Source organism: Mustela putorius, unplaced genomic scaffold (genome assembly GCF_011764305.1).
Source record: "Mustela putorius furo isolate JIRA1106 unplaced genomic scaffold, ASM1176430v1.1 tig00001075_pilon_pilon_pilon, whole genome shotgun sequence".
NCBI classification, from domain to species: Eukaryota; Metazoa; Chordata; class Mammalia; order Carnivora; family Mustelidae; genus Mustela; species Mustela putorius.
The window spans coordinates 2,319,007-2,333,634 of NW_025421560.1; the positions used below are offsets into that span (position 1 = coordinate 2,319,007).

At 44.8% G+C, this 14,628-nt stretch overlaps 1 protein-coding gene across 1 annotated transcript in view; it reads right to left on the reverse strand.

Annotated features, from left to right (window-relative positions):
• PCNX2 (pecanex 2) overlaps positions 1-14,628 on the reverse strand; it is a 288,518-nt gene that overhangs the window by 154,085 nt on the left and 119,805 nt on the right. Inside the window, 2 exon segments of the mRNA XM_045087258.1 lie at positions 7,156-7,252; positions 8,388-8,497. Coding sequence (XP_044943193.1) covers positions 7,156-7,252; positions 8,388-8,497 — 207 coding nt within the window.

Genomic DNA, 14,628 nt, shown 5'->3' on the forward strand with positions numbered 1-14,628 from the left:
TCTCTCCCCACCCCCAAAAAATCTAAATTTATTTTACATTTCTTTCTGTAAAAGTAGGGTTAAATATAATTTCCACAATTACTTGTGAATATTTTATCTCTATATGAAATATATACACGTATATATATCATATGATTAGAGTTTGAAAATTAAACTGTGAGTTGTTAGTATAAGAAATATATTTAACTTTGTCAAATTTGCAACGAATATTTTAACAAATTATTTAATTTTATTGCCTTTAAACCTATAGACATTTAAAAGTTTTATGTACTCACATCTAACTGTGTGTGTATGTGTGAGTGTTTTATTTATTTTCATTTTATAGATTCCAAGCCTGGAAAATTATCCCCTTTCTAGTATGTGAATAAATGTTTGATTTTATTTCATCCTTTTTTGAAAATTTCTTTTAAATTGTTAAAATTGTGGGCCAGGCATATAAGAAAGTGGTTAAAATATGTATGTACAATTTAAAAAATAATTATAACGTGAACATCTCAGTAACTATCAACTGATTCAAGAAATCTAGCTTTCTAGTACCTAAGAAATTCCTTATCTGGCTTCCTGATCACAAACTCTTCTTTCCCCTCTTGGGGGCTCCATATCAACTTCCTGGACTGTGGTGAAAGTAAGTTTCTTACTCTTTGAACAAGAATGATTTGCTCCTTGTGTACACAAGGTAAGCAGTTTGGCTCGCCTATTTTCACCCAACAGATGGCACCAGATGTGTCCTGCTTCCTTTGTTCAACATTACGTCGTGGCTAAGACTCACCCCTGCCATTGCGTGAATGTCAAGTAAGCAACACTGTTGCCTTCCACTGTTGGTGCCATTTCCAACGGCTCCAGCTTAGGGCCCTTATGAATAAACGAGATGAGGAACAATCTCGTATGTGTATTCTGGTACAAAAGTGCAAGATTCACTCCAGGGTAAGTATCCAGAAACAGAACTGCTGGGTGTGCTGTGTGTCTTCAACTTTATGATAGCTAATTGTTTCCCAAACAGAAACACTAACTGTACTACCATCAACAGTACATAAGAATTCCCTTGCTCTACAGTATTGTGGGAACTTTTCATTTTCCGTTAGTCTAGGAAGTATGAAATGGTAACTCAGTGTGGTTTCAGTGTAGAGTTTCCTGATTATTAATTAGTTCACACGTGTATTCATGGTTTGGGGTGTTTTTATTTCCTACCTTGTGAAGTGTATTTTGACCATTTTTAATTGAGATATCTGGCTTTCTTATCGATTAATATAGCAATTTTCATCTCAACACTAGTGCTTTCTCTACTACATATATTTAAAAAATCATTTCCCATTCTGTGTATTATTTTTTAATACTCTTTTTGGTTATTATTTGATAAATCAAAGGCCATAACTGTAATGAACTTCCTTTTTTTTTTTCTTGTTTGAAAAAGTCTTTCCTACCTTAGAATTATCCAAAAGATAACTTAGGATTTTATTTATTAGGATTATAAGCACTTTCAGGTTTTCTCATCTCAGTTGGTTGTATAACCCATCTGGAAGTGCCACACAGGAGTCCTATTATGTTTTGTTACTGATGAAGAACTCTTTTTTATCATCCCATTTTTCCCTCTGTACAGAGTAGGAAGTTACGTGCTGCGTTTCTACTCCTTGAGCAGTTACACGAAACATTCCAACATACATCCTTCACGTACCACAGTTTTGAGCTAATCCATAACTTTGTCTCCTAGACATTACTATGAATTTTTAAGACTTGTGTCCACTTCTCCTTCCAGCCAAAGTTGTAGGTTATCCTCTTCTTACGGTTTTATATAAACTGAACGTTTGCTTAAATTTCTCTTTGCGCTTTCATGCAAAAATTAGACTTTCCATCTGAGACCATCTGTAGAATGGTCTCAGCATTACGTTTAGTGAGAGTCTCTCAGCTTCCTTTTGCCTAAAATATTTTCATTTTGCCCTCCTTCAAAAGAGATTTTCACTGGGCCTAGAATTCTATCTTGGCAGTTACTTTTTTTTTTTCTGATTTAAATTTTTATTTTTTATAAACATATAATATATTTTTACCCCCAGGGGTACAGGTCTATGAATCGCCAGGTTTACACACTTCACAGCACTCACCATAGCACATAACCTCCCCAATGTCCATAACCCCACCCCCCTTCTCCCAACCCCCTCCCGGCAGTTACGTTTTTTTAACAGAACATTAAATACATCAGACTTCTGCCTTCTGTAATTGATTCTGATAAGGGAGATTTTGTTTGTCATGCATTTGAATGTAATCTGTTCAGTTTGACTGCTTTAGGACAGTCTCAGTCCTTGGTGTCTGTGGTCTCACTATGGCTTGTCCCCTGTGGATTCTTACATTTCCCTCTGCTTGTCTTTCACTGGGATGCTTGAATCTGCAGATCGGTGCCTTTCATCACTTCTGGAAAATTCTCAGATAGGATCTCATAAGACATTGATGATGTGCTGGTCTCTCTCGCCCACTGCTTCTCTGAAATTCGGATTCGTTTTATGCTAGGTCTTCTTTCTTTCACATGTCTTCATCTTTATTTTGTATTTCTTAGTTGTTTGTCAGTGTTACATCCCTGGATACTTTCTTCTTTTAGTTCACTAATTCTCTCATCAGGGGTGTCTAATCTTCCATACATGTGTCGTGTGTGTGTGTGTGTGTGTGTGTGTGTGTGTCTGTTGTTTTGTTCAGCTGCTTCATTTTCTGGTTTTTTAGTTAGGAAGGTCTGTTTGGTTCTCTTTCAAACATACTATATCATTTTATTATTTTCTATTGTCTATAAGTTTTACCTTTCATTCCGTTAAACAAAGTAGGTATAGTTCTTTTAAAATACGTGTCTAGGGGCACCTGGGTGGCTCAGTCAGCTAAGTGGCTGCCTTTGGCTGGGGTCATGATCCCAGGGTCCTGGGATCGAGCTCCTTGCTCATCAGGGAGACTGCTTCTCCCTCTGAACTCTGCCCCCCCCCACCCCCAACACTCATGCTCTCTCTCTCTCATGCTCTCTCAAATAAATAAAATCTTTAAAAATAAATAAGTAAAATAAAATCTGTGTCTGATAGTTCCAGTATGTGAAGTACTTAAAGACCTATTTCTGCTGGTTCCTTGTTTCCTTGTGTAGTTAATTTTTTTTTTTTTCTTATTGAGAGCTGCTCATTTTCCTTAGAAAACTGGTTTGGGAAACGCTGGAGACCTAGGAGGAGCAAATATTTGGTTTTGCCCTGAGGTGCCTTTTCCAGTTCACGGCCTGTTCAATCTCTAGTCCTAAATTTAGGGGTTTTGTGCCATGCAGGTGTTAGAACTGGGACTGAAAACCCGAGGCAGATCACAGCGCCTCCAAGGTTCCATTGTTCTGCTCCACGCCGAGGCCCATCTGCTTGCATTCCCCTGGCACTGGGAACCGGAGGGATTTCTTCTGGTTCATCGTACCTCCGAGGGTGGGCGCTTCGGGGATCCAGCCCCATGAGCACACAGTCTCCCATTGTGCACCCGCCTGGGCAGCCTTGGGCTTTGGTTTCTTACTTCCCTTGCCCCCGCAGCTTGAGGGTTGACAACTGAGGCTCAGGGACACCCCCCCCCCAACCCCACGCTGGGCAGACGTCCTTGAGGCAAAAGAAGCTTCCTGCTCTGCTTCCTCCTGGTTCCCCTGTTCACTCAAACTTTGACTTAATAATTCCTTATCCTTTTGTCAGATTTTTTCTCACATCTAAGGACTTTTTTTTTTTTTTTTTGTATTTTATTCAGAATTTTCAGTTTTAATCAGGAGAGAGTTTGGTTATAATAATTCAGTTTGCCATAGACTCAGAGATGGAAAAGTCTCATTTGATCTTTGTCTTTCTAACTTACATTGGTGTCCGGTGACGGATCGGCACATAGAATTTGTTTCTCCCTCCCACTGTTAACAATGACCTCGACACCATACATTGATTAATCCATTCTTGATTGTGACATTTAATTTTCACATAATACATTTGTATTAATAATTGGCCTCCTTTCTGTGTTTTACTGGTTCACTGATCTCATTCTGTGGTCTTGGATGTGTCTCATTTTTTTTTTTCTGATTTACTCAATCTTTATAATATACTCTTAAATCCCCAAGTGTTAAGTTCCTCTTTCTTATTCTTCTTTTTCAGATTTAAAAAAAAAAAAAAACTATTATTAATGACTATTCTTCTAAATGAACCTTAGAATAATTTCCCCAAATTGTGAATATAATTCCTCTGGAACTGTTTTGAATGATATTAAACCTGTAAGTTTATTAGAAAGAATTGTAATTTAATAAATCTCAACCTTCCTACCCCAAATCGGGTTATGTATATATATCACCGCTTATTGGGAACTTCATTTACATTTTAATAAGCTGCGGTGGTTTTCTTCATTTCTGACACTACTTGTTAAAATCACTCTTATTATCAATTCATATATTTTGTTGCCATTGTCAGTAGGATCATGTTTTCATTATATTTCCTAAGGTTATTTCTAATGTGTTAGAATGCTCTTGCTTTTCTAAATTTCCTTGTCTCTGAGGGTATTAGTGAATTCTCAAATTGATCATAATTAATTTTAATAAACTTTTCTGTGCATTCCACATGTATACAATAACGTAATCTACATTTTTTTTTTCTTTTAGGACTTAACACGAGCCAGAACTTCCAAAATAATATTCAATAACGTTAATGTTTTGGTTCCCTATTTTATTGGTAATTCTAGACACGTTTAACTAATCAACTGGCGCTTGGCACATTGAACATTTTAAATCCATTGTGACATCTTATGTAGTACTTCATGTTCTCACCCTAAAAAGAAGCTTTAGAAGCCTTGGCCCCACACTGCACAACATAGCAGATCTAGACAGCACGGCCCCCGAAAAAACCCGATGATTCAACCAATGGTTAACAAGAAGCTGGTTGAATTGTACAGATAAAAATGAGGCTGTTTGTTTTGTTGTTCTATTTTTTGTTTCTAGGAACTGAGAAAAAGATCCAATGGAAGTAACATAGACGAATGGGTGAAGAGGGTAGAGACTGGTGAGGATGGGTGAGGATAGAAACCAGGCTCCTAAGGCCAGGGGATAAGGGGACACTGAGCCAGGAGCGGAAAGCTGACATTGCTGTTAACTACAGCATGTTGGTAATGAACTGAGTGCGTAGCTAACATTGTACATATGGGCATGTATAGGACCATGGATGGAGTGCTGGGCACCTCTATTTCTAGATCGAGGTTCCTCAAAGCTCAGTCTCTGGGGACAGTCTTGTAAACATGCAGGTTCCCAGGCCCCACTGCAGGCCGAATGCATTGGAACAGGAGGAAGGGCTGGAAACCTGACTTAAGGAGGCTCGTTAGGGGCCACACATGCGCAATATGAGTCCTTTAAGATCTTTCAGAAAAAAAGAGAGAGAGAAAGAAAATCAGAGACAAGAAGGGAAAGCTTGTAACTGCACTGAGCACAAAAGGTTTTATGCACCAAACTGTAAAAGCTGAATCTGGCAGTTCTGTTAAAATATTTTTATTAGACCAGAAGACTTTCCAGCGCAAAGAATATACACATCACATTAGATCACCTACAAGGTGTGTGCTCTGCATTACACAAAGCGTGTCCAAGTGATGAAAACTCACTAAAGCAACGCCTCGCTCAACACATCTACTCATCCTAATGAAACACCAGCAGCATCTGCCAAGCAAATTGCTTGTCGATTTCATCGCTATTCGTACATCATTTTTCAATGGAATAAATCAGAAAGCATCGTCATCATTCATGAAATCAAGGAACATCTGGGGAGAACAGTTTTTCTCAGACTTCCATGGGAGAACTTTCGTGTTGACATCAGGCCATTCCCTGGCTTTTAGAGAAACTGACCCAGCAGTGACAGTTTGACCTTGCCAAATTTCCTGGTGTCAGCTTTAGAGATCAGGTTGCTGATGCTATCTATGCTTCAATCTCAAATGTTTTCCACCCTTTTTAGCTGCCATCCCATCAGCCCCATAGGTTCACCTACCACCCTGCTTTGCAAACATACTGCTGCTTTTAAAATTCATGATCCACGCCCTTATTCATAGTGACCTCCCTTTAGTTCCTTGGTGATGGCAAAAAAGGCCCTTCAACCTCCAGCTTCCCCTCCAGCCGCATTCAAAGGCACCTGGCAGCTGAGTCTGAATTTTTTACCCTATTATCATGTTGACTGAGTCCTGAACATTGTCTTAAAATTGTGGACTGCAGTTTAACTTGTCTAAATTCAATGCGATATAGTACGCGTTGGGTGCTGGCACCGTGGATACCAAGCCGGACAGACAGGCCGTTCCTGGCTGGAGGAGCATGGGATCCTTGGGTCATTAACTTCTGTTCTGTTGGTCTGCTCTTCCTAATAAAAACACAGGACAAGCATGCCTGCGAGACAGCAGTCCGTTCTCTGCAAGCTCAACACGCACATGCCTAGGAGAGTACATCATCAAGGAGCACTTACTTTTCAAAGGAATAATGTTTGGGAGTTCATACCAAAGAGCTATCCCTGCTCCAAGGCTTTCTGAAACCGCCCTCAAGCCATTGTCCTGGTAGACAAAGAGCAGTCTTTGTGTTCTGTTCCTACTTCCTTCTTTCATTCTTTCCTTTCACTTCGTGGGCTTCAATCACTGTCAAGGCTCTCATCTCCCACATCCCAGATGTTAAGTCTTAAAACCCAAGGGCTCCTAATGAAGGCTGTGCAAAGTTCAGCCTTGAACATGGGCAGAGTATGGGATCTCAGCTTCAGGCTGAGGCAAGAAAGGGTGGAGGGGCTGCCCAGAGCACCTCAGGAACAAGCATGGCAGAAGGTTTCTCTGAGCGACTCAGACTGGTCCACACTGGCCTGCCGCTTGCTGCCAGCAGGGGGCGGAGTGGAGTGACCTTGTTTCCCTGGAGGAGCCCAGCACCCGCCATCCACTGAGGACCCAGAGAGCCCAGGGCAGGCACAGCCATCGGCCTCCCAGAGGCTTAAGAAGCGGCCACACACTCCAGGCAGCTCCACCGTCCCTGTGTCATGTGGGCTGCAGACCAAAACAAGGCCCCTCTTCCCACACTGGTGACTCCTTCCTGACTGGGGGAGCCCCACTGAGGACCTGAGCTTTGCCCACAAGTTTCCACGCCAGGTTGAGCAAAACCCTTACATGCATCATACAACACAAGTATCTCACCACGGACTCCTGCATCTTCTTGGGGAGAGGGTCTGCGGCCAGCTCTTCCAGGCTTGGGTGTAAAAATTTAGGAAGCAATCTACAGGGAATAAAGGACCTGAAAAGGAGCAAACGCACAGCTGTTACTATTCAAAGTATGCGCGTACTACAATGTTTGAGTAAACCGCCTCTCCTGACAGCTTCCACTCCCAACTTCCTGGAAGTTCCCCAACTTCCTTCCACTTCCACTCCCTGCTGACAGCAGCAGGGGCTCTCTCCTTTAACCAATTCATAATAAAGGAAAAGAGGTACAGGTCAAGTCATCACAAATATCCCGTTTGGATTTTCAGATTCCCTCCTCGTGAGAGTCAAGTCCGGGGTATGGGTACCCTGACTGCCAGCAGCTTAAGCTCACAGAGACTCTGTTTCATCAGCCCACCAGCCTTCAGCCTCAAAAAAAAAAAAAAAAAAAGGCAGCAAAATGCAACACTTCAGCAAAAATATTTGAGAGGAAAAACTGTGCAAACCATATTTAACTTTTGTCCATTTTCTGTGCCTTTCATTTTGCTACACATGGGCAGTGTAAAATGCTGGTTTTCTCTGGCCTGCAAAGAGCTAGGGCCACCCAAATATTCCCTAAGTTGGGAAAAATTACACAAGATGACTGATTATCTGATCACGATTGATAAGTTGATATCGGAAACTCTCACATCCCATGAAGCATTTCCACTTCCAAAGGGCGTATTTCTCAAAGATTCAAAAGACGAGATTAAAGGAGAGATGGGAAAGTATATCTGAAGTGACTGAAGATGGTTATTAAATACCTTTGAAATGTAGGCACGAACTTCACTTTGAACCCAGAGAGCCCCACCATGTTAGGAACCCAAAGCAACAGAACGAGACACAAACCTTTCAGAGATACCAGGGTCAGGTCCTCAAAATAATCACCTGGTGATGCTGCTTAAGGGACCCCGAAAGGACCCTTGTTGAGGTGGGAGCAGCCCACACAGTTCACCCAAGGGGAAGTCTAGCAGCCTCTGCTCCCGGTCCTGTGCATTTTACTCCAAAAGCAGCAGAGCAAAGGGGACATGTGTGCTGAAAGTTGACCCCTGATTTTCCTCAGTGTTGGGTCCGGCCTGCCTTTCTCCTACCCTCCCCGGTGGCTGGCTAGGTGAGCGGCCAGAGTCCAACTCCCTACTCCGTGACAAGGCGGGGTGGTGGGACCCAGGCCTGGCGGTGTGCGTGTTACTCACAGGAGCACAGAGGGGTCACTGCTCTGCCTGCTCAGATGGTAGGAAAGCGCAACCAAGAGGCCACAGAAGGCTGAGAACAGCGCCGGGATGTGCTGTGTGCTCCACGGCTCCTGGGGAAAAGACATCAGATACCAGGTCATCACAAACGGCGGTGCAAAACGTCAGGGTCACCACCTTTGAAACATTGAGTGTGCAGCCCCGGGTTCCAGCCAGACGCACGTGGTGTGCTGTGGTCACTCCTGCCAATGGACATGCCAGCACCTCATGGTTGCACGGAAACCTTGCCTAGGCATGCACAAACATTGCTTTTTTTACATTTTAAATGCTATTTTATTTAAGTTCAATTAATTAACATGGAGTGTGTTATTAGTTTCAGATGCAGAGGTCGGTGATTCGTAGCGGCATGTAACACCCGGTGCTCAGGGCATCTGTGCCGTTACCCCGGCCCCCTCCCCCACCCCTCCAGCAACCCTGTTTGTTTCTTAAAAAGAAGTTAAAAGTCTCTAATGGTTTGTCTCCCTCTTTGATTTCATCTTCTTTTATTTTTCCCTTCTTCCCCCTACAACCCTCTGTTTTGTTTCTTAAATTCCACATATGAGTGAAATCGTACAGCATTTGTCACTCTCTAACTTATTGCACTTAGCGTCTACCCAGCAGTGCCACCCACATTGTCGCAAAGGTAAGATTTCATCCTTTTTGCTGGTTCAGTGATATTTCACTGTGTATACACACCACATCTTCCTTATCTATGGACCAGTCGGTGGACCTCAGGGCTCCTTCCACTGTTTGGCGATTGTGGACATTGCTGCTATAAACACTGAGGTAAGGGTGCCCCTTCGGATCACTACATTTGTACCTTTGGAGTGAATACCCAGTAGTGCAATTGCTGGGTCATAGGGTAGCTCTATTTTCAACTTTCTGAGGAACCTCCATACTGTTTTCTGGAGTGGCTGCACCAGCTTGCATTCCCACCAACAGTGTGGGAGGGTTCCCCTTTCTCCACATCCTTGCCAACATCTGTCGTTTCTTGAGTTGTTAATTTTACCCCTTCTGCCAGGTGTGAGGTGGTATCTCATTTCGGTTGTGATTTGCATTTCCCTCATGCTGAGTAATGTTGAGCACTTTTTCATGGGTCTGTTGGCCATTTATAGGTCTTTGGAGAAATCTCTGTTCATGTCTTCTGCCCATTTCTTCACTGGGTTCTTTGTTTCCTGGGTGTTGATAAGTTCTTTATAGATTTTGGATACTAGACCTTTTTCTGATAAGACATTTGCAAATATCTTCTCCCATTCTGTGGATTGTCTTTTGATTTTGTTGACCGTCTCCTCTGCTATGCAAAGAGATTTTTTTATCTTGACGAGGTCCCAACAGTTCATTTTTGCTCTTGTCTCATCTTACAAACACTGACTTTGACACAGGATAGGACAGGCGTAGGGGCATCACAAACTAATTGTACGTACTTACGAGTCTATTTAATTAATCTTTCTGGAGAATATTTTTACTTACTCTTTTCTGAAATCAAGTTTAGGATTTGTAAGATGTAACATTAAACATGTGTTGCCTCCCCTGAATTCATTATAATGATAACGATAAGAATTGTGTTTCCTAGTGTTTATTGAATCAATGGTTTAAAAGGTATAAGACACATAAACATGGCATTAGAGATCAAATAGGGGACTGAAGAAACTTGGTCCAAATTAGACAGTCCCTAAAGAAAGAGAAAAACTGTTCGAAATGAAAAGAGCTTAACGTGATAGCAGCACAGACGCCAGAGATCAACACACTGTGCTCGGAGTGGAAGGGAGAAAAGGGCCGACAATACGTGTCCGCACTGTGAGCAGTCCGGGGGGAGCCCAGGACCCCGCAATCGTCCACCCGTGCTTGGCACCCCTCCAACACCAACATGGTTTCCTACACACAGAAACCTGCGATATGTGCAGCCCTTCCGTGACCATCAACAGAATCTACTGGTGCCTTCTAAGAGCTGAATCTCGTACAGGGCTGCGAGGTTTTTCTCTGAAGGTTTTGATCCTTTAACTCACCAGGTGTTTCATCAGAGACACAGGGAATGTTCACGAGGCTTAAAATGAAATATGCGAATGGATGAGCCACCCGAGCAGGTTTACTATTTGTGACTGCTAACATATGCTAGAAAAGCAAGTGTCACCTTGGCAGAGGGAGCAGGTTTTGTTTTCAAGGGCCTCACATCTGCAGAAATCAAAATGCATTTCTTTTTCTCCCCCAGGGAGAAGGTCTAGCAGCCTGGGAGGGCAGCATCTGGAAGGAAAATGAGATCAACTAAGGAGCATGCTGCAGGGCCGGGGAAAGGCCACACTAACCGGCTCCATACACGCCCCTGGAGCAAGGGGCCTCTGCCTGGCACCCCAAGCCTAGCGCGCTGCTCTAACTTTCCCAGCGTCCTGAAGGTGCCACGTCACGGCAGCTTTTGCGACTGCAGATGCGTTCCCCACACTGTGCTGGGAAATCCCACCCTGCCACCCTCTCTGCTCCCATTGGAGTTTCCCTCCACAAAGTGCTGGCTTCCCGTGTCCAAGGAGAGGGGCCCTGCCTCGGTCCTCAAGCCGGCCCTACACTCATGCCCACAAAGTCCTCTTACTCCCTGACCTCTCCTCATCGGAGGAAGTAGAATCCTCTCTTTGCACTGGTTCCTTCTGTCCTGCCTATAAAAATGCTTTTGCTGACGTCTTCATTTTTTTTTTTTAAGATTTTATTTATTTACTTGACAGAGAGATCACAAGTAGGCAGAGCAGCAGGTAGAGAGAGAGAGGAGGAAGCAGGCTCCCTGCTGAGCAGAGAATCCGATGTGGGGCTCGATCCCAGGACCCTGAGATCATGACCTGAGCAGAAGGCAGAGGCTTAACCCACTGAGCCACCAGGCAGCCCCCCTGCTGATGTCTTTAAAAAGTAAAAAAGGCCCACTTCCCCCATTTACCCCGGCAAGCACCCGACTATCTGTATCCCTCTGTCAGTGGCAGCCCGGCCTTGCAAGAGACCCCATGGCTTCCTTCATGTGGGGCACCTCCCTGTGGGGGCAGCACCTCTTCGCAGGGTGGGCTTTGAGCTGGGCTGACCTGGATTCGAACCCGAGTCCCGCCACAGATGGGCTGTGTGACCTTGGCTAAGTTACTCACCATCGCTGAGCACCGGGTTACTTTCCTTTTCTTTCGAAAGGGACACAATACAACTCAAGAGTGGCTGCAAGGGGACTCTTCTGTACCCCAGGCTATTTCTTAAGGTTTTTGATGCCAGAGAGTCCAATGCAGCCCCTACTTGGTGACTGACACCCCATGCTCTGAGCTGGAAAGCCGGCTCTCCCGAGATGTTTCCTCCCCATGGCCACCATCAGCTGGTCCCCACGTGTCACCACTGCATCCTTTCGCCCTGGTCCGGCCCTCTCTTCGTTCACTGCATCCCACTGGGTCGGGCCTCCACAGCCTCTCTCTTCCCAGTTCTACTGCTAACAGCTTCTTAGCAGAAGGACTGACTACATCTCCACGTTACTCCCCAACTCCACAGCCCCCCACAACGTGTCCTCCACATGGCAAAGGAACAGTCCTCCTCACCTAAAAACGTTATGAATAACATTATTGAATAACGTTACTGCCTTTCACGCAGTATCTTTTCAAGGATTCCTCATTGCCTACTAAAATACATCTGCTCCACAGGAAGCTACCTAAGCCAGTCAGGGCCTGATCCTTGCCTGATGTCCCAGCCTCATCCCTCGGGTTTACAACCTGCACAGCAGCAAATCCATAAAGATACGCTGCTGCCTTCACACACGGCTCCATCTGCACAAAGGGCTCTTGTGCTCTGGCCCTGCTCCACTCCCCTCTCCCTGGTGAGCTCCTACCCATGCTTCAGTACCCCGGCTAAGAGTCTCTTCCCAGACTGGAGCCCTCCTCCGTGCATCAAAAATATACCTTTAACTCTTCAACACTTAAGATATTTCACTTCTGCTAGCTGTGGGCATAGGTAGGACTTCTTCCCTCATCTGACAGCCACTGGCCACAGTCATGCTTAGAACAGCCTCTTGAGGGGCCAGCTTGCATCTGTCTTTCCCCTGTACTTGGTGCAAATGTCAGGACGTCCATGTGTCCGTGAGTGAGTGATTGCAAGGGGTCAGTTTTCATGATTACATCAGTCCCTTCTCTGTGACCTGTGTGGAAAAAAATTTCCAGCAAGAAAAAAGGGTGAAGAAATTAAGTAGCTTAGATCAAATGTGGACCAGGCAGTGAAGTGCCACTGACATAATTAGACTCGGAGGAAAGGTGACCTTCGAACTCATCTTTCGCTTCAAACAGCGGCTCCAATAACAGAAAAGTTACTCTGAAGTTTGACAGTTTGGTTCTTTCTTAAGAGTCTGTTTGTGACACATGCACTGGCCCTTTGCTCTGTGGCAGGCACCAATGTACGCACTTGTCAGGAGGGTAGGCACAGGGACAGGGGAGGAAGGGGGAGTCGCGTCGGTAGGACCGAACCACGTGAGGGCGTGGTGGGGGCCTCTCACTCATGGAGCAAGAAGCAGAGGCTCAAGTGAATCAAGGGAGGGGCTTTCAATGGCCCAGAAGCAATCAGAAGCATGTGGTCCTTCTCCTCTAGGGCCTTCTAGACAGGCCAAGCTCACAGCTCTTTGGGCCCCGTGTGTAGACAGACACGCCCTCCTCCGTCCTCCTGTAAGCTCCTCCGCTCCCTGCTCTGGACACCCACCTAGGGCTTCAGATTGGGCTGTTACAAAAACAAACACAAAAAGTTTTCCAAAAGGAAAAACCCTGCAAAATTTTACTTCCCTCCGTTAACTCCTCTGTGCTTGCCTATGCTGTATATTTAATTCACAATTTTGTAAAGGTAGAGGCTTTTCTTTCATATGCAGCCCATAAATATGCAAATGCTGGGGGGGGCAGAAGCACACTGAAATGGACTTAGTAACCGTGACCCCAGAAATAACTGTCCCTGCACGGAACAGAGAGAAGGTCAAGGGCACAAGCAGAGGCAGAAAGCGATTCTAGGCTCCTCGGTTCCTGGAGGAAATGACTCTGCGGAAGGTCCGTCCCTTCTCCATGCCTCCGTTCCTCTTCTGTGAAATCACGGCGGCACCTTTCTTGAAGTATTGCTGTAATGACCCCATGAGATCTGAAACAGCCTTGCCCATGGCAGCGTTGCTTGTTGGAATTCACTTTCTTACCGACTGGAAAAGAAGGAGAACCCACGATGGATGGTCCCCACAGACAGTCCGTTAAATCTGGACCGAATCTATCTAAACAATCAAGTTTGCCTACCTTGCCCACCCAATACCCCTGACCTAATCTTCTCTCATTTATTCTCGACGTCACTAAATCCCTCCAAAGCAGACGTGAAAGGTCGGTACTGAGGGACCCTCCCTGCTTACCCATTGAGACGGCCACTGGTAGAAAAGCCAGCGAAAGGTAAAAATATCAAGTCAGAAACAGTGAAGTAGGAGGTGAGCGATGTCCCCGTTCCTTCTACTTTCGGCATTTGTCTCAGTCTGTGATTACATTATCGGTGCAAGTGACTATTTGATCGACATCTGACCCCTCCACTGGGCCCAGCCCACTGACAGCAGGGATCCGCTTGCCTTAGCCCAGGGTGTTCCGAGCACCTTGTGCAGGCCCCCCACCCTGAAAGGCATTTAATAAATATGGATGGAGCCAATGCAACTGTTACTTCCTTACTATATAACGCACACCTAAGAAGGGGAACAGTATGGATCTTTTTAAGGGTCTACAAGTCCACTTTGTGCAGCGAGCAACGGGAGTGTAAGAAAGGTCTCTGTTGTCCCGACTCTGCTGATTTTTTGCACTAAGACACTGGGCAAGCCACAAAGCCTGGGTTTCCTCAACTAAGAGAACTACGTAGTACACACCCCGTAGGGTTATTGTAAATATTGTATGAAATACTATGTGCAAAGTACTTAGTGTAGCCGGTATAAAATGCTCTGCTATTACTATAATCTTTACTTGGTTACTCTCTGTCCAGTTGGGCTGCTATAACAAAATATCACACTCGTAAAGAACAGAAATGTGCCGCTCACGGTTCTGGAGGCTGGGATGTCCAAGATGGAGACACCAGCACACGTGGTGTCTGGCTAAGACCTACCTTCCCCTCAGAGCTGGCTTCTTCTTGCTTGTCCTTATACCAGGGAAGGGCTGGGGGAGTTTCTCAAGCTTCCTTGATAAGAGCATCAGTCCCATTCACGAGGGCT